We start from the raw sequence: 21,510 nt of genomic DNA, 5'->3' as shown, positions 1-21,510 counted from the left end.
GTGATATTTATTTTTCTCAATATGAAGTGAAGTACACTTCATGAATATTGCATTATTTTGAAATCTAACTTAAATAAAAGGTTCAGTAGAGAGAATGTGATATGCTAATAAATTCCTTGATTTTATAGTTAGTTTAATAATTATTTAGTGCAGAATAAATAATTAAACAATTTTTTTTGTTTCTAGTTTAATAGTAATTTATTTTTAAGTTATGTGCATATCCTTGTGAAAATCACTGACTGGTCTGGCTCAGATTTTCTCATTATATATGCTATGTGCTTAATTTTTGACCAATACCTCTCATTATATTCTTAAGTTCATTTGTGTAGTAAGGATAGTTCCTGTGGTTCTGTGATAGACTCCATGTTCATTTAAAGTTCATTCAAGTACATATGTACAGTAGTCACATACAGTTTCCTAACTGTAAACATAATGTAAATAGTGTTATGTTTTAAACAAAAATTAAATTTATCTTTTGAAATTACTCAAGGTAATATTTATTTTAATTTTTGAACTTGTATCCATGATTACTGTATTTGTAATTAAAGTTGGTTATTTAAATAATGCCATTTTATTTAAAATTTCAAAAATTCTTATCAATTTTTGTTAGAGCCAATAGGACACAAATAAGGAAAAACTTTTTCAAAGGAAAGGAAGTAAATATAGTGGTGACTTATGTAGATCCTTCAAAAACAGTGCAAATCAAAAAGTAGGGATGGTATTTGTATCATCCCTACGTAATGGCACAGACACATAATGCATGTAGAATGTTAACAGACAAAAATAGGATAAATTAATCTCAATTGTGGTTTATGTATGTTGCAGTATGTTAATTTGTGCCTGTGCTATTACGTGAGGAGGATTCAAATGCCACCTATATTATTTTGTTTGCATTGTTTTTGAATGATTGATATTAACCATCTTTACATTTGAAAAGGGTTTTTTTTTTACTAGTTTGCTTGTTTTTCAATACAATGTTTTAGTAAACCTAAGCTATGTAAAGTAAACTTCTGTAAGAAAGGTAACTTCAAGGAGTAATGATAACATTATTTACACTGGAATTGTGCTTTTTTAAAATTACTGCTACCTATTAATAGTACTTATGAAAGTGGATACTCTGTTTAAAACTATGTCATCTCAGTGAAATTGGTTAATACCATTGTTTTGGTTTTTGTGTCAACATGTAATAATAATAAAAAAGAATCACATGAAAAAAGAACAAGAATTTAAATTTTTCTATGATATTTACAAACATTACCAGAACTTGTAACTCAGCCATTACATAGTTATAGTTATAAAAGGAAACACTTATTTTTTGAAGTCCTAATAACCTATTGAGGAAATATTTTAAATATCATTTCAATGATCAACCTGAGCCATCCCTACATGGACATGGCTACTGCTTGCCTGATACATGACATGATCATCTTTACCTTTGATGTTTCTTGTCATATACGTTTAAACAGATATTGAGATATTACGATTGTGTATTCAATCAGTAATAACTTTAGCATAAGGTATTACCGTTACTGTAGCATTTAATTAATTATGACTATTATTTTAATGAACCTTTGCATGCATGGTTGAATAAAGTGAATAAACATTATACTTTTGAAATTAAGATATGATTCCAGTACCTTGTTCTACATTATAAAAATGTGACAATATATGGTACTGTCATGTAAGAACAAGTTAGTGAAATGAACCTCTGGATTTTGAATGTTGCATGAACAACTAATTATTTCAGTATGATAGGCTTTTATTACAATATAAAACAGATCATATAATAACAAACTGTATTGCTAAATTTCAAGAACATTAATTCAAGGGTATATGTTTATTGTTTTTATTTCCTCACAATATTCTGCTGCATTGGTTAATTTTACAATTACTGACTTTTTTTTTTTTATTATAACATTCATTACCAGTAGGATCCACATGTTGCAACCTACTTTATTGGTCATGACTGTAAATGTGCTTTACAGGGACTGTTCATAGCTTCATACATAGTTATTGTCAAATTATTGAATTAAATTGTTCAGTATATTCATTTATTTTTTCTTTCTGCATGATCTAAACTTTGGAATATGAAAGCTTCACCAAACAGTACTGTGAATATCAGAATGACTAGTTGCCTTCCCCCTGGTCTTCCACTGATAAATTAGGGATAGCTAGCTCAGATACCCCTCATGTAGCTTTGTGCAAAATTCAAAACAAACTAAACCAAACCTTTCATGTAATTGCTACTGTGTTCTCAGCTACATATTACTCAAGTAGTGCAGTAAGTGTGCCCTAAATGAGTTTCTCATTCAGTTGTTGTTATCAAATCAGAAAGTGTTCTGTTTACAAACAGCTTTATTTACATGTATGACATATTTGTTCATGATACAAAATATAATTTAATTGTTTCTAACTTGTTCTAAAGAAAATTTAAAATTGAATACCAACAAAAGGAACCACTAATGCTAAGTGAATTTCATTTTTAGTGTTCATTATTATTTTTTTGCATGTGAGATGTGTATAATAAAAGTAATGTCTGATTCTTTTACTTGAATAACAAGAAAAATTACATTGTATATAATATTTGATTAGGTTTTTGTACTTTTACAAAAATAAATTAATTTCTAGGTCTAGAGGGTGGAACAAAGAGACCAAGCTCAGTTGTGTTGGATGGCCGTCAGCCAATGCCACAAAATGTCCCTGATGCAGTAGAAATACCATCTAATCTGACTGTTGATAATTTTGAAGCTGGCCAAGCAGAAGCTGTTGGAACTTTATGTAGATTATTTTGTTCCAAACGAACAGGTGAAGAAATCTTACCTATTTACTTAGCTCGATTCTACTTGTCTTTGCAGTTTGGATTGTCTGGAGGTGAGGTGAGTAAATTATTTTGTTTAGTATCTATGTGACATTTCCATGTTTTTAGATTTTTTTCATTTTTTGTTTTAAACATTTCAAAGGAAAGTATGGAAATTAATACAATAACTGTGCCCACATTATATGTGCAAAATATCAGAACTACTGCATAAAATTTGTTTGTGTATAATTTGTAAACATTATTGTCAGACTGTCATTACATTTGAAATGCTTAGTACTGCATAGTGTTTTGACTTTAGAAGTCATACCACAACATAAAGAAGACATTTCTTTCCTCATTAGTATTCTTGTTTTTTAGATCTATAAATATTATCTGAACATCTAGTTGATATTAGTTAATCTTGAAAAATTATCACACAAGTAGTAGGTACTTGCATGTTATTTTTTTGTGTATTTATGAGTTTGTAACAAGATTAAATTTAAATATTTATGTGATGTTCCTGTCATAAAACATCATTAACCTACTAAAGGAAAGTATCAAATATAAAGAAATTTGATTAAAAAAATTTAAGACAAAAAAAATGAGTTTATATTTAATATGGACATCTGATCATAGTAAACTATCACAATAAGAATTAACAGTATCCACTTATTTGTTGCCAAATGTTGTATTGCAGATTGGTCTTTATTTATATTTGCAATATGTATCCATAACTTACATTATTAAATTATTATTTAAAAGAAATTTGAAATAAAGACTGGCTTTTTTTTACATAACTTTTAAAACATTTAATTCAGTAAAATAAGTTTGACATTAATGGTCAATCCTAAGAATATCGGGAGTAGCTGACATATTACTTATTAACCAATTAATTCTTGTTTTATATTTATCACAATCTAAGACCCATTAAAAAGTTTTACACCTGAACAATTAACTCTCTATCTTTGTCTATGGGCTCAGGCCAGTTTGACCAAGTCTATGAGCCCAAAGTGACCCTCAAAGTTTCTATATTGTAACTTTTAATATATTTTATGCATTTTCATGAAATTTTGCAATATTTCAGTAAACATTTTAAGTCTTTTATGCAGAGCAAATTAGATTTTTAAGCTCTCTCAGTACAAAGTAAGTCAATTCAGCTGACATTGTAACCATTTTGTACTCATAATAGTTTATACACTATAACATTTAATACAGTATCTATATCTTCACAAAAATTTCCAGTCTTTTAGTACACCTTAAACAAAAAATCAGATTTTGAATGAAGTATTTTTACTAAAGATTTGTCCATGAACTTGTTGTCCATTTCACCCTTTTATTCCTGGTCTGATCTGGATAGAATTCTTCATCCAGTATGTGCTCACCTTTTTATTTTCTGGCACCATTAATCTATTGCAGCCTTTCTCTTTCTACCCTTCCAAGCTGGATTCATCTACTGATTTGATTAGTCTATTTCTCCTTGTCTCTTTCTTCCCAAATTCTATTCCAGATGTTTCTTGGTGTCTCACCTCCATCATCTGTTGGAAGAAATACTTCAGTCAGGCATGTGGACCATATTTCATACATTCATTTCATACTATTTCATTGAGTAGTTGTTTCTTCCTTGTCAAGAGTAACATTTTAAACCTGTTGCTATCCTCCAAACCTTGATATAGTTGTGACTGGATAAGTTATCTTTTCTATATATTTTTTTCCCTCCAGTGGCATGTTCCATTTAGAATTGGGATCCTACTCAGTGGTGAACATTGTCTGTTCAGGTATTTTACCAATCTCTGAAATTTGCACTGTATTTCCAAGATAGTTAGCTATGGCCAATGATACACACTGCAGAGATGGAGTTTTCCACGAGATCGATAGTAAGTTTTTCTCATGATATATTTGCTTCATCAATATGTGGGTTCCAGACTCTACTAACCAATAGACTTGCATGGGTCTAGCAGAAGGAGATAACTGCCCTTCTATGACATCACTTTGATTGAAAAAATAAAAAAAATAGCCTGTTTTTAAAAATAGAATTTTTCATGGTCACCATTGCACTGTCTCTGGTGTTGGCATTTGTCCAGACTTTCCATCACACATTGTCCCATTTTCCTCTTCTTGTGGAATGTGAGAGGCCTTGCCACTTTCCAATTTCAAACTCCTTGGGTGGTAAACCACAGAAGAGTTTTTCTGAATTCTATCTCTTCCAGTCAGTCTGGAGTATGGCAGTGGTGCTCTGTTGGTGTAGATGGTGTTCAATTCTGCAGTCATGCTCTCCATCTTCTTGTGATGTATCCTGGAGGTGGATATTGCACCTAGCTTCTGAGCAGTTCTATCCAGAGTATGCAGTTGTTTATATTTTCTAGATGTGATCCATTTCCATATGGTGGGATCTGGAGGGTGTGTTGTTGATCTCTAACTTCTGTGCAGTTCTATCCAGAGGATAGATCTACAAATAAATACACTTCGCCTTTGTATGGTGGATTCTGGAGGTCAGTGTTGTGCACAACTTCTGTGTTGTTATATCCAGAGGGCAAGGTTGCTTATACTTTATAGATGCTATTCACTTCTGTACAGTGGGATCTAGAGGTTGTAATTGCACTTCAGCCTTTGTGCAGTGCTATTCACAGGATGATGTTACTTTGGACTAGATCCATCATATTGCATTTTACCACTTGATTGGGATCCTTCTTCCTTCCATCACCTGCATGTTGGTTTACAGCGAGCGGTTTTAGATTTGAGTTAGACCAATCAACATAAATCCTCACACATGTGTTGGATGTTTTCATCTTTCTCACACAATTTGGCTCATAATCTCCACCTCTGAACAGTAGGTCCTAAGAGGTTGATGTTGCCCCAACTTCTTTGTGGTTCCAACTGGAGGATGAGGTTGCAATATATTTTTAGAGGTGATCCACTTTTGTATGGCAGTACCCAGAGGGTGATGTTGCACTCTGGCTTCTGTGCAATCTTGAGGATAATGTTTACTGGGGCAAAGTTTCTCTTTCTTGTACTCCAACTTAGGTAGGTCTCACTGCCTGAGGCTAATGTTGCACTGTGGATGCCACTCTGATTGAGCTTACTGTGATCTGCCACATTTGCACATCTCTTTCTACTGTGATTCACATGTTGGGTTCCAAGATGTCTGATTGGTTATGGATTTGAGCACATGTGTTGCTTTTATAGAGTAGCTTCCACCATATATACTTCTATTTCACTTGTATATTAAAAAAGCCTTGCTTCTCTTTACTAGGTAGCTAGGAGAATAAGGGTTGCAACACTCTTTTGATTGATGAAGTAATAGATACCTGGGCTGTGAATTGGACTACCATCTTAACTGTTAAGTATTATCTCACACTCCCAGCCACATTGACATTTAGGGAAGAGGGAAGTCAATTCTTTTCCTCTCTTACTGGAATTAACAATGTTTTTATGATGTCAAACTACAACTCGTCTTTGTTAAAAGAGATTGCATTCCCAAGGAAACAGTATCACTTCTCAAGGCTGCTCAGAACCAAGATTCTTGTTGGTATGTGGTATTAACCCTTGCTCATCACAAGAATTTTCCTAGATAGATGCAAGGTACATCACACACAAGACAGTATGGTGATCATGCTGTCTGTAGGCAGGAAGAGTAGTTTAGTGAACGCTTTGTCCACTGCAGCTGTTGTCAAAATATGGTGCTCAAAAGAGGTCTGTGAGACCTCTTTTAGTATCATAAAGAAAGTGGAAAATAAATAGAAAAGTAGTCACAGGTGAATAGTTCTTAGTTGTATGGAAGAGCAAGCTATGGGTCTCTTGTGTGGCAGAATTATTTCAACAATTAAAAGTCATATTCTTTAAATATTTTATTAGTATACATTATATGCCAGAAATGTCAGTGGCAAAGATGTAGAAAATAACAGTTGAAATATTATGAACCAAAACTGATCCTCGAGAATAAGAGATATAGGTATAAATACTTTCATTCGATGCAAATAGAGTTATTCTAGGAAAGATTGAAATGTAACAATAGCAAAGGTTGTCACACAAATCTAGGTTTGAAGTGAAAGGTGGAATTTTATATAGCAATGGTGTTATGACAAATAAAACATATAAAAATAAAAGCATCCTACATAATGTAGTGCAAACATGTTGTGGATGTGTGTGAATCACGTAAAGAACAGTTTGGCATTGTTCTATTATTTGGAGTTTCAGGATTTAGACCTGGATCAAATTTGGGATGAACTTTTCCATGCTGACTTCCTATCTTGTGTAAAGTATTCATTCATATCAGCATGTTAGTTTTGAAAATATGTGCACAGAAAGAGAGAGACATGTGCACAAACCCAATTGCAATACTCTTCACCCTGGAGTAAGGGTACTTGTTCATCTGCCAATAGATTTTTTGAATTATGTAGTATATAATTGCATACAATCATATAGGTATATACATATAAATACCATACATTTTTTATTTTCTCATGCTTATGCTGAGTTAATATATTTTATTATTATTAATTTCTTACTGGCTTTGTGCTTGTATTGTTGTTGATACTAGTAGTATATCAGAGTATCTTCTTTTTATAAGTTTTCATTGTTTATTACTAGAATCATTGTGATCTAGCTTTCTTTGAATCTGCTTGTCAAGCCTAACCTCTTACATAATAATGAGTTCTTGAGTTTTAAAGAAGCAGGATAACACTGCACAGCAAGACAAAAATACAGTGAATAGTGGGATGGTGTACATTTTACCAGTAATATTGCCAAGGGTGAAATTTGCCATTACTCATGGTAATGAATGTTGAAACTTGTTTTTTAAGGCAGTACTTGCACTGGGACTTGTTTGAGCTGCTTCATCATTTTTATATTATTTTTATATATATTTTTTATTTTCCAAAACAGGTCTACTTCACCCAGTTGATTACTTCTACTTTTTTGGATAATTTTACCCCTTGATTTAGCACATAATGAAACTTGAATCTGTAATGTAGCAACAAACTTGGAAATTTACACTGATAGCAAGATACTGCTAAGTGACACTTAATGCATTGTTACATTCATATATACTTGCTTTAGATTTACTTTTCTGTCCAGCATCTTTTGGCCATGGAAATTACTCTGAACATCTTCTTAACCAGGATGTGCAACAGATGTTTCTTGATCCATTATTCTTATCTTATACTTTTCTACAATTCACATAAATGTCACAATGTGATATAAGACAGTACAATAATAAGTTCGGCAAAACAAATAAACACACACACAGAAAAGGTGACTTGGAAATTGGCTGTTCAAAGTAAACCCTAGCTTTATACACACACCCACAATTGTGATGTAAAATATTTAAAGATAGAAATACAGTTTCTACAAAAACACAGTTATATATTTTTGGATAATATCTGTATCTCTCTCTAACTAATTTGTAAACAGTATAACCTTAGAGCCTGCAATTTTGCTCATTTTAATAACTGTTCATGTTTGAGTTTATTAATATTTTTACGTGCACATGCAAATAGAGTTTTATTATAGCTGTAAGTTTATTACATTGATGAAAACTTTGACAGCATCTACCTGTATGTGTAAATTTATGTGTGGATTCCTAAGTTTAAGTTACATGTATATTTGGGAGTGTTTTATTGTTAAGGTTCACAGGAATCCATGATCTAAACAATGATTAATCTTAGGTTTAAATGGTAAACATATAGAGTAAAAGGACATGTTTGTGTTAGTTTGTAAAAGTATGTGTGCAAAACATTTTTTACAGTGTTAAGTTTGTGTATGTGGAAGTATATATAATATGAACTTCATGTTTTTTGTTGATTTCTTATTGAATGTAATTAGTCACATACCGCTAATAGAATAAGTTACATCATCTGTATAAATACGCTTGTGTGTATAGTGAATAACTGGTACAAGTAAATTGCAGTGACAACATAGTTTAAATTAGGCAGCAATCTCTACATGTTATGACAAATGTTTGGTAATGGTTATTAATTTTTTACTACCCTAAACACAATATTGTCAACACAGTCAAGTTAATTGAAACTTTGATTTCTGTAGAAATATCATTCCCTGGAATTTGTTTTTATCCAAACATCTTTATGTATTTAGATTTCCCGAGGTCAAGTAATGTCTAGCATTCTCCTGAATTCCTGTGATCTTTTAAGACAGGATTTGGATGGTGTTATGGTGTTAGTACCTCATTTTCTTCAGGCCCTAGAGCTTGTGCTTCCAGAAGGACTAGTGAAAATTAAGTAAGATTTCTAAGACGTCAGTTTTAATTTACTTTTCAGTAACTTATCATCAAAGCATGCTATCTACATTGATGAAAACTAAAATTTAACACAGTAAATAATGTAACTAATTTAATATGATGGTCTTTTTAAGAGAATGATTAAAATGCATTGATTTATTATTGGATGTTCTTATTGTTATGAATGTTTTTCCACTATAGTCCTATAAAATATAATGTTCATTCAATTAAATAGATGTAGATCATCCTTAAATCCATATCATAAGCTAACAGTGCAAAATAAATCCATAATAAAAATATATTGATTTATTATAAATACAAACATATGTGTGTGTGTGTGTGTGTGATGAATAATGAGAAATCTAACTTTACTTACAAACTGCACAAAATCCAGTTGTGTGGTTTATATGCCATCACAGATTTTCTATTTAAATGTTACCACAAAACATGTTTATGTTATCTTTAGTTTTTTTTCAAAACTCATAAGACTTACAAGCTACATGTTTATATTAAATATTTCTTAAAATTTTGATGTATAAACAAACATATGCTATTTCATTCACTTACAATTGCATTTACATTTTGTATTTTGTAAATATCAGACTTTATCCATAGACTAGTGTTTAGCCTGTCACAAGTGACAGGCCATGTACTGCCATCCCTACTCCATAGTATATTCTATCTTTGCATTTCAAAGCTAATTGAAATAATAAAATTTTGAAAAATCAAACTTGACCAACAACGAGGCAGAATGGTGCAGTCGAGGCAGTCAAACATCAGTAAATTCCTTTGTGAACCAATTAAAATCATTCATGAAATTAATTTGTGTCGTATCCAAAGAATAATTATTGGTAAAAATCAGCTAGATTAACAATTTCTAACATATAGAACACCAGTGCATTTTAATAACATTAAGTTCCAACAATGATGTTCATGTCATATTGCTTAGCAAGAGAAGAATGACCTAATATTGTTATTAGTCTGTGTACTGACACTATAAAATGAAATGTTTTGATGACAAAACTGGAAAAATATTTGTTGGTTTATTAATTTAGAGTCTACACTGATTAAAGAGGTTTGTTTTGTTTTTGTGATATGATAGAAAATGTCTTCATTAAGAAATGATTTTTACTTTCATAATAACTTTTATGCACATGATTCTGGACTAGATGATCCCAACACTCACTACACTTATAAGGTTTCATAGTTTCAAACGATTATGGAATACAACACTGAGGAGTGGTGTGCTTTTATCCCAACAGTTTTACAATAAAATCTTTGCAATGTAAACTTTGCTGTGGGGCTGTTGTCGAGATGCATGGCTACCAGATAAAACATGAATTTTTGCAGTGGCATGAATATAATGACATAATGAAGCCCAAAATTCATTGATATAGTGCACTTAACTTCTATGTATAAATACTTCCTGTTTAGAAGTTGATTATCAAGGATAGTATCTTTTCTATGGATAGTTAGCTCTCTCATACATGATGCAAGTGGCAATAATGAAATCATGTATTGCTTTAGTGAAAGAATAGTTTACCAATGTAAGTAAACTTCTACATGCAGTCGATGTCTGTTCAAGGGAATCCTCAAACACATTACTATTTGGGCAGTTAAATTTATAAGATATGTGTTAATAGTGGTGGCTTAGAGAAGATAGAGCTGGAATGATACTGTGTGATGTCTTCTTTTTAAATGTGAGCATTTTATTCAAGAAAGACTCTTTGTTAGCAAAGAATAAACCAGGATTTTTGTGATAAGAGGGGTAAGTTTTGAGCCAAAAACCTATGAGAAAAGAAGTATTTTTATATTGGAGAACTCTCATGCTTATCTATTAACTTGGGAAGTGCCAGTACAAGGAATTTGTATCTTTGATTCTCTTGTTTTTCAAGAAAATTGGTTTTTATTACAAGCCAGCCTCTACTAATTTGTTTTTCCCAAAAATGTAACTTTAAGTGTTGAACTTCCATAATCAAGTCTTCTGTTTTAATATAATGTTTCTGTTTTCATATAATGAGCATGCATCTACGTTTTCCTGTTTGATTAGAATCTTGCTTTAGTTATAAGCCTTACATCTATTATTCTTATGTTTTACTAGAATATACTTTATGGCTTATTAGTTCTTTACTGTGTGTCTGTATCTATGAATGCGTTACCTACCAGTTTAATGCTTATAATGTATGCAGGATTAGAAAGTAATAATTAATTTCTGTTGATAAAAATATGCTAATGTCAGTTCTTACAACATATATTTAAAACATTCTATCCAGGATAATATAGATAGGCTCTTTTGTTTTTCATGTTGTTGTTTTTTTGTTTGTATTCAATAATTGCAACGTACCTTGTTAATAAAAATGCATCAAACACAGTGAAGAAAAAGTGTTCTGTAATACAGTATATAAGGTTCACTTTATTCACAAATTGTTGCAAGCTGTTTCTCAGCTTAACTACATTGTTTTTTTTTATATATGTTTGCAACAAGAGTGATTTTATTTTCTTACCAGACCCATTCCCATGGTTGAACTTCGAAGAGCATCTATTCATCTGTTGCTGTCCATGTTGGCGCTTCCTCTACATTTTGGTAATCTTTCAATCAAAGGTACATACTACTATTTTTTTTTTTAATTTCCTTGAAAGAAGGTCAAAGGGGTCACATGTTTTAACCAATTGCACCACTGTACAATAACATTTTGTCTGTCAGTCAGTCAGTAGACACTAAAATTATATCGCATAAGGGATACTTCTTGTTGCAGTTTGTACTGTCATGAAGTTAGTAATATGTGCACATTCCATGAATCGTGAAAAGAATTATGCATATTGTAGGCTATAAAATTGTAGGACACATGAACTTCAGAAGCAAGAAATAAAAATATTTCTTATTCTGAATTCTGGTTTTATTTACTCTTGAAACAAAGCACTTTTGGAGACCCTGTGAAAGTACATCTGAAAGTATAACTTATTGATTTATAGTAATGATTACCATAAACTATGGCTTCATTATTAATAAAAAAAGAAGTGGCAGAAGCATCATTTTATTTTATTAAAATATATATTGATAAGTTTAAACTTTTTTTTTCCTTCAGAAATGTGGTTATTTTTTTCCTCATGTTATCTTGCTAGTTTTTATTATTTTTTTTCTTAAATCTCATGGATTGTGAACTGTGGTGACTGTTCAAGCATTCATGATTATGAGAAACATTTATATGTGTTGTGAATAAAATGCCAATATGTACGATATGGCCAAAATCAATAGCATTGTCCAGGACAGATTTTTCTTACAATAGCTTCTTTTGTGGTAGGCATGACATGCTTATTGAGTATATTGAAAACCTTTTGTGACAGTTTTGATACACTCTGCACTGTAAACAGGCTTTTCTGAATAAATGTTATATTCAAGTGAAATTAGATATTAAGATGTAATCATTTTATGTGTGGGTTTTTACAGTTAACTTGCATTTATTACATATATATATATATATATATGTGTGTGTGTGTGTGTGGAGGGTGTTTCATTCAATCATCAAGAGGCTTTGGGCTGTTGCTCTCCAGTTAACCAGTCTTTACATATCAACATTTTTGAACTCCTAGCTGTTGTTGGACTATAGATCACTTTCTTCTCAGTGCCAGACATTGTCTGATAATGATCCATTCCAACAGTTCCAACACATTCATATAACTGTGTGTCAGGTGTCGGGTGCTTCCAATCGTATGGCAGTTTGTCTTTACTACCCCATCAAGGTTTACCCAATGGAGTGGTCTCTTCATCCTCGCATTTTCTGGTTGCTTTGCGATTAGTGGGGTTTTCCTTACATCAGTGCCTTCAATCACCAGTTACCCCTCTTTCTTATCTTCAAGCTTTGGATATCGATGTTTTCAACCAGTATTGGGCACAAAAAATTGCTATGTGTTTATGCATTTACTCCACCTACAGTTATTCCCTCCAATTCTAGTTTCCTAATTACCTGACCACTTTCATCAGTCCCACTCACCAATTCTATGCCTTGCACTTCACACCCTTCATCTTAACATCTGGCTTTTGTCTGGTCCTTGGCAAGGAAATCTGGTTTCTACCATCATGGAACTTTGTATTTGCCCCAGTCCACTCGTCCTTCCTCCCTGGAAGTGTATCAGAAAAAGTGGAAGGTCTTTTGTTTCCTTAGGTTTGTGCTTTCCACTTGTAGCTGTACTCCAATCTTCAGTGTGACTCTGACGCTAGGTAAGTCTTTTTTAATAATTTATTTTCTTTCAGGGGCCCAAATTGGCTTGGATCCTGCTCTGTGACAAGTGTTGCCTGACTGTGCATTCTTGAACTCTAAATCCACACTGTATGCCATGTTTACTAGTGTTTATAGTGCTTTCTTTTTCACCTTTCAGATGGGGTGTTTCACAGGATCTCTTATAGGCAAATAATTTAGTGATATTTACTTCATATATTAGCCCGTACAACCCATGGACTTCACGGGTGAAGCAGAAAGAAATTGCTTCTTACCTCTGCCATACTTTGATGTAGTAATCTGGTATGATCTGCTTTTCAAAAGAGGATTTCATGATCACACATTGTGCTGGCTCAGATGTTGATATTACTCTACGCTCTTCAACTTATTCTCACCTTCCTTTCTTCCACTGGAATATGGAAGTTCTTATCACTTACCATTTCCAAACTGCTCTAGTGGTTGCCCATACAGATACCTTGTTGGATGTGTTTCACAGTAGATTCCTGTAATCCTTCAGTTCAAGAGTTGAGTGATAGTTTTCTGCCAATGGAGATCATGTAATATCTTTCAGTTTGCAATAAAAAAAATACAAGGAGTGAGACCTACAAATGAAATTCATTCCTTTGATTAGGAGCTCTTTCTACCCTCATATGGGTGTCAGCACCCTGCAGGCTGGTTTTGGATTTCTAGTAAACCAGTCAACATAAGTCCTCCCACAGGTTTCATGTTGTCTATTTTCCTCCCTTGATTCTACCTTCTCTGTTATGGGCCACAATAGAAATACGTGGAACTAATTTAGTTCTGTCCTTGGCTCTCCCTTGTTCTCTTATTACACGAGTGATATTGCATTTTGAATGTTTCCCAACCTGTTGAATGATTGTGGGAGTTTATTGTATGCAATAAACTGTCTTTCAATACTGGATTTCAAATTCCTGGATCAATAGCTCAGAGCTAATCCTGTGTAATACCCAGGAATCAGAGTAGTTCCCCATTCCCCAGTTCTTACGTATGAGGTGAAGACAGTAAAATCCTTATCAGACCCTTACAAGGATTTCAATATCCCATGAGGAATTTTTGGATGTAGTTGACTTGCTGAGTATGGCCCACTGCACCCTAGTCATTCTTACACCATGGGATGCATTCTCAATGACCCACTTTCTTGTTATATAATTGAGAATAAGCTCCTCTAATTTTCCACCCTGCTTTTTCAACAATGCACATCTTGGTGAAGGAGTATACCTAGATCAGAAATGAGGCAGTTCCCCTCTCAACTCTTTAAATTTGACTCTCACATACAGGGGTATCCTTTGGATGATTTTGGGAGGTGCATCTCTTCTTTCCTCACTCCAGTATCTCCACCTAATCAATATGGGAGTCTAGCTAATCTTGTAAGTGGAGAAAAGTACCATATCAGAAGTTATAATTCCAAAACATACCATCTGCTGACACTATGGCTATTTCTCAGTCTCAAGGCTTTCCACTCTTTGCTCATCTAAGCACTAAGAATGCTTGTTCCAGTCTTTTGTACCTTATGCAAATTCTAAATTGCAACTTTCTTGGCCAACTTCAAAGCACCCACTATTTAGGCTCTGTATATAAGCACCTTACCCCGATAATTATTTTGTCTTGACAAAGTGCTTGGAAGGAGTTTCTATCAACAGGAATGTTGTACTTATTTACTGTTTATATTTTGAATCGAACATTGTCAGCATTTCTACCAGTAATGTTTTTGTTTATAATGTAAATCATTTGATTGGAAAATTGTTTTATCAACAGGTTATTAATCTCCGAATCAAAGTTTCTACTACAAAGGTCAACTAGATTTATTTTCTTCCACCTCTGCTATCAGGTGTTTATCAACAACAAGAGGAGGGGTCACTTTCAATTGAGAATGTCTGTGATATGATTTTTAGTGAAATGGAGACATATATATGTGGACCGAAGTTGTCTATCCATAGGGGTTCTGAGGCAGCTTTTGTAAATGACCCAGGGACATCTGGCAAAAATTTAGGCTTGCTTTTTCTGGCTCCTTTTTTACTAGGTCAATCTCAACAGAGGATCATTTTGAACAGCTAACACTGGCTTCTTTTCTTTGGTTGATTAATAGAGTTTGTGCATTTTTTGGGATCTCTCCTGTTATATTTGGTTCTACTCCTTTGTCAGCAAAAGGGATGGCAAGTGACCATTTGATTTTTCCTTCTCCTCCTGATATTGCTGTTTATGTTGGGAGTATTGCTGCTTACATATGCATTAAGATAGCTATGCTTTGTCTCCTACATTTATTGAGTCAGCATACTTTGATTTGTCACTGCCAGGTGCATGTCTGTGTATATTCTGAACAGATGGACCCTCATTTGGGCCAGTGCAGATCTAGATTGGAACCTGTGATCACTTAATCAGATCACATTTTTCTTGAATTTACCTTACTTTCATGACTGTTCTGATGTATCTTTCTTCAACTCAATATTTGTTTGAAGCTTATCATTGTTCCCCTTACAAATTGAAGGACGATATGGTAACTTTGCAGACTTTTACCTCAGTCATCACCTGCATTCCTTGTGCCTGTGCACATATCATTTTATGGACAACTTGCTCTTTCTGATTCTATTCTGTTAATTAGCAGAGCAACACTCAAATTTTTCTTTCAGAAGCCATAAAAGCAGGCTTACTTATCAGATTGAAGAAATCTATTTTGTCACCAGTGCAATATCTCATCCATTTAGGTGTGTTTTTCATTACTCACTTATGTTGCACCCAACTAATTCCTGTCAGGTTTCAAGCATTGAAAAGTGCTGTCAGACTATTATTTCTGTGTCCTTCTCCTACTGCACAGGTGGTTCTCTCTCTTTTGAGGATGTGGGCATTCCTCAAGCCTCTCATTTCTTGGGAATAAGCACATATAAGGTATATTCAGTGGTCACTGAACTACCAATGGATCATGCATCCCAATCCTTTGAATCATCCCGTCTCAATACTCAGGAACAACATTGTAAATTGCTGATGGTGGTTGGATTGGAACATGGAGCAACACCACTATTGGGGTACCCATTCTACCACCTCATCCCAAGTTCCATCTGTTCACAGATGCATTTCTTCAGGGATGGGGAGCCTATCTTTAAGGCCAGGAGTTCCAGGGTACTTGAACAGAAGATGAGTCTACCTTCCATCTCAGTATTCTCAAACTTCTTGCAGTATATCAGGTAACATTTCAAGGTCTGCCTTGTTTGAAGGGAAAAATTGTCACGAGACAATTTCACAGCTGTATATTAGATTTCTCGTCAAGGAGGCACACATTATCAGGACCTTCATTTTCCTACCTTGGATCTTCTTTACTGGGCTCATTCTCATCATAACAGTCTTTTGGCATATCATGTTACAGGAGTGATGAATTTAATTGCAGATCACTTGTCTCAATCCAAATAAATTCTTCTAAGAGAACAGATGCTACATTATGAGGTTTTTCAGTGGACTTGCTCTCATTTTGGATCTCCAATGATTGATGCCTCTACAACTTATTGGAATTCTCAACTGCATTTGTTTTTGTTTCTCCAACACATCATTGTCAAACATTTGTAGTAGATTCATTCTTTAAGTCAGTAGTGGACAGGTTTATATCTGTATGTATCCCTCCAATTCAGCTATTGTCCCAGAATCTGACTATGATTCGTTCTATTCTCTGTTAATTTCTCTTGGTTGCATCTTATTGATCAGCTCAAGCATGGTTTTTGCCTTTCTAGTATCTATAGGAATGTCTACCTCTATTTCTTCCATGTTGGAAGTCTTTGTGTTGAATATTTTTCTTACTTCTGCATGAGTAGGAGATATTAAGAAAAAATATCAATGTCAAAATACCCTGGGTCAGCATACAGTGTCTAATAGCCATGACATTCAGTCTTATTAGAAAATGTTCCAAAATTATGAAATGGTCTGTTCCTATATTCATCAGTATATCTAGTGTAAAATTTGTTGGACTAGTTGAAAAACATAAGCTAACTGATGAATGACATCTATGAGAAATCTTAGAGAAAAATATAAAGAGATACTGTTTTACAGTTGTAACAAGCTATTATTGTGAGACAGTTGTGAAGTTACAAAGAGTAATTATTGAAGTACCAGGAATATGTAGTCAATGGAAATTGTGCACAGATAACTTGTGTGAAAATAAGAAAAACAAAGACTTGTGATGATAAAATAAAATTTTACAGTTTGTAAATGTTTTCTGTTTACAATTATTTGTTCATAAGAAAACTCTTCATAACCTTTAAGTTCAATATTTTGAGTGGATTATGCTCTTCAAAAATTTGGAAACAATTTTAAAGTTTTAGAACATTAAACTTTTAAACATTATGTCATCTTACTGAGAAGCTGATGGTTGTTCCATGTTTTCTGTCAGGACTGAATTGGCTGCTTTGCTGAACTGACTCCAGGCTGACTGACTGACTGTATCTTAAACTTAGCTTTTACATAATTTAATGCATGAGCATGTAGTGGATAGAACTAGTTAGCTCATCATTAGTTTTCACTACAGAGGCTGAAATTCTTTCCTGGAGGTCCTAAGTATATTCTCACCAGATTTGCATTTGCTATAGGCCATTTTTTTCCATTACCATTAAAGACAGCCATAGTGAATGGTATTTTGTTCTCCAAATACTTAGCAGTAATTGGTACTAATCTCCAGCCATCACAACATGCCCTTCCTCTCATTAGCTTGACTCATTAATCTGTGGGTCATAGGCTTGAATTCCCATCACACCAAGTATGCTCACTCTTCCAGCCATGACGGCATTATAATGTGACAGATAACCACACTGTTTATTGGTAAAAGAATAGCCCTAAAGTTGGCAGTGGGTGGTGATGATTATCTTCTTTCCCTCTAGTCTTTCACTGCTAAACTATAGATGACTAGCACATGTAACTCTCGTTTTTTTTATTCTATCAAACCAGGTATATACATTCCATCTCTGTTAATTATGACTTGTTATAAGGAAGTTGCAATTAGTAGTGGCAAGTAGAATATTATCCAGTTTATCTCAACTGAACACAGTTTTTGTTTATTTTAATAATACATATCAAGATTTTTGTTTTTCTAGTGTCATTTTGATACAAATTGTAATGTTTTGGTGACATGTGTAGAAGTACATACATTTCTCAGCACTATTTATATTCAATGTTTGCTTATATTCACTGTATATGTTTATATTTTATTTTTCTTCTAGTATCTAGCCTATATGTGTAATTTATTTTTTTTCATTACAAACTGTTTCCTTATTTTACCACATATTCAGTGGAATTATTCTAATCAATCTTCCTTTCTCTAGCCTATCTAAGTAAGCTTGCCAGAGTTGTTTTGTTTTTTTAAATTACTTCATCCTTTAAGGGATATTTAAAATTTGAATATGATCAGTTTTGAATTAACATACTTTACAAAGAATTTAGTTTATTAGGTTTCTTTAACTGTGCTCATCCATGCTTCATCAATATTGTTATATAGGTAATGCAGCAGAACTAATACTTTTTGTTTTGTTTTTTCTCCCAAATTATCTTCTTCAGCCTAAATTGAAAATTTGTTTTTTTTATACATAATATGAATGTACTCAAACAACAACAACATTCTTTTGTTTTTAATGTTTAATAAAAACTTGAATGCTGATATTCTGTGCTCAGGATTTTCACTTGTATCACACATACTAGATTTTATTATGTTTTGGTTCTGACTGAAGAACTTGCATACTTTTGGATTTGGTTGCTTGATATAATCTACATACAAAGTGTACAGGAAGTGAAGCTTTGAGCATTTACTTTTTTATTTCGTTTCACATTACATTGATACAGTTATAGTATTGATCATTCTATTGCTGTTTTATTTTTTTGTAAGAAATGTAATTTTGATTATTTGGAATTTTTACAGATATTTCAAGTGCAAGTTGCGATAAGCCTGTTACAACATTTCAATCATTGCGTCCAAGGCTGGTGAATCTGTTGACCAATGCTTTACAGCATGAGACTGATTCTGCTAACACTCAGATGCTTCTTGGTGAGATATCTGATACTATTTATTATGAGAGAAACTGTATTAATACTATTTTATGTTAATTTTAAATTGTGTGTATGTCAGGTTTATTGGATCTCAAACTTTCATGCATTCTTTATTAGTTGAATATGTAACTTAACTGGTGAAGTGCTTGAAAACATTTTTTTAACAATAACAAATACACTTGATATTCTTGATTTCAGTTAGTTCATAGTTTTTCTTGTTTTTTTTAATAGAATATTGCTGTGTACAAGATGTGTTAAACTTTTTATGGAGGTAGTGTTTGAAATGTGTATAGCCCATTGGAGTTTGCCAGAAACAGGGAAAAAAATGCTTGAGCCTTAAACTTTATTTTTCTCCAAATATTAATGATAAAAATTAAAAACATCATAAAATGGTGTGAAGTGACACTTAAAAAGAAGGTTCTTTATTTGGATAGGAAGAAAGCATGCATGTGCATGTATATATTTACCACCATCTACGCATGTTTGTGTGTGCATATAAAAGAAACAACTAACTCACCACAACATGTAGTTGCTTCTCATGAAGAAATGTTACACAAATAAGTGTTTACTGGAGCAGAATCATTGGAGTTCATAAGTAAAGCGTATTTTCTGAAATATGGCATTCCACTCCAAAAGCGACTGCAGAAACCTACTTCCTAAGTGTAAGTAACACAATAAAGACTAAGGTATCTAGTAAATTACTAAAATTACTACTTACTTTTTGATTTTACAACTGTATGGTAAGAATAACAAACACTGCCCAACTCAAACAATTTTGAGTTGTTTACAACATTTTGTAAACAAAAATGTTTGTTTTAAATTGTGTGGTTTTTTTGAATTTTTTGAATTTTGAAAACAAAAAAGTTTCTGAACGAAACTTAGTTCAGAACATAATAGTACGAGGGCTGTTCAAAAAATATGTGGACTGTTTGAATTGCGCGGCTCCAGTTGGTTCCAGGGGAATCCGCTTGGTGTCGCTAGGTTCACACAGATCAGCTGATTACGACGCCATTTCCCGATTGCAGATATCTTCATTTGTGTATTAGCTACGTGGTTTTAAGTGAAGTGCGATTTTTTTCGTTTGGCGGATTTCAGAATGAATGACCTGAAGGAGCAACGACGTGCTGTGAAATTTTGTGTTAAACTTGGAAAATCTGCGACTGAAACTTTTGCTATGCTTAACACAGCTTACGGTGATGTTGCTATGAAGCGTACGGCATGTTTCAAGTAACATGAACGTTTTAAGGATGGTCGACAGTCCATTGAAGATGATGAGCGCCCTGGACGTCCTTCCACGTCAACTGACGACCCACACGCCGACAAAATCAACACCCTGGTGCAGGCAAATCGACGTCTGACTGTCAGGGAGCTTGCTGAAGAGTGTGGGATATCAGTTGGATCTTATTACGAGATTTTGACCGAAAAATTGAAGATGCACTGTGTTGCTGCAAATTCAGCCCTCAGAACTCGTGAGTTTTTGGCCAAACACTTGATCACTGTTCTTCCCCCTCCCTACTCACCTGACCTTGCTCCTTATGATTTTGTCTTGTTCCCCAAACTCAAAAGACCCTTGAAAGGAAGAAGATTTGAGACGATTCCCGAGATTAAGGCAAATGCGACGAAGGAGCTGGAGGACATTACAAAAGAAGCGTACCAGGACTGTTTCAACAAGTGGAAACACCGTTGGGATAAATGTGTGCGTTGGGGAGGAGAGTACTTTGAAGGAGTCCCAGACCTGTAACTTCTAAATAAAGTACATTTTGTTTTATGACGTCAGTCCGAGTATTTTTTGAACAGCCCTCGTAGGCTGACTTGTGTGGACACTTGCTGGCTAGAGAAGTGTGCATTTATGTTTAAACACTTTTGCTCATAAATTTCATAATTACTGATTTTGCTACACCCAAAAGTTAAACACCTGGATGTAGAAGTAACTGATAATAACTAGTTTTATATGTTCAGATAATAAGTTCAACAATTAATTGAATATTTGGAGTTCTCTGTTCAAAATTAATGTTTTGGATTTCAGAAGTAAAGTTTATCTTTATAAATTATTTTTTGCTAGTATTATATAAAGAAATTTGGAAAAAGTAATGTATGCTCCAGTAGTAAGAGAATGTATTGGAAAATGAATGAGAGAACTACACAAGGAGACTAGTTGCGATATGTAATTATGAATTTTGTTTTCATTTAATTTTTTTCCATCTATACAGATTTTAACTTAAAAACAA

The 21,510-nt window shown here is 33.3% G+C and overlaps 1 protein-coding gene across 8 annotated transcripts in view; it reads left to right on the top strand.

Annotated features, from left to right (window-relative positions):
• Window positions 1–21,510, top strand: part of LOC143222987 (ral GTPase-activating protein subunit beta) — a 152,004-nt gene that overhangs the window by 50,166 nt on the left and 80,328 nt on the right. For all 8 annotated transcript variants that reach the window (XM_076450310.1, XM_076450312.1, XM_076450305.1 and 5 more), the window contains 4 exons: window positions 2,629–2,876; window positions 8,888–9,030; window positions 11,537–11,631; window positions 19,155–19,280. In XM_076450310.1, coding sequence (XP_076306425.1) covers window positions 2,629–2,876; window positions 8,888–9,030; window positions 11,537–11,631; window positions 19,155–19,280 — 612 coding nt within the window. The remainder of the gene's footprint in view (window positions 1–2,628; window positions 2,877–8,887; window positions 9,031–11,536; window positions 11,632–19,154; window positions 19,281–21,510) is intronic.

The sequence above is a fragment of the Tachypleus tridentatus genome, chromosome 8 (genome assembly GCF_004210375.1).
Source record: "Tachypleus tridentatus isolate NWPU-2018 chromosome 8, ASM421037v1, whole genome shotgun sequence".
Classification (NCBI taxonomy): Eukaryota; Metazoa; Arthropoda; class Merostomata; order Xiphosura; family Limulidae; genus Tachypleus; species Tachypleus tridentatus.
This window is presented reverse-complemented; position numbering and strand designations above follow the sequence as displayed.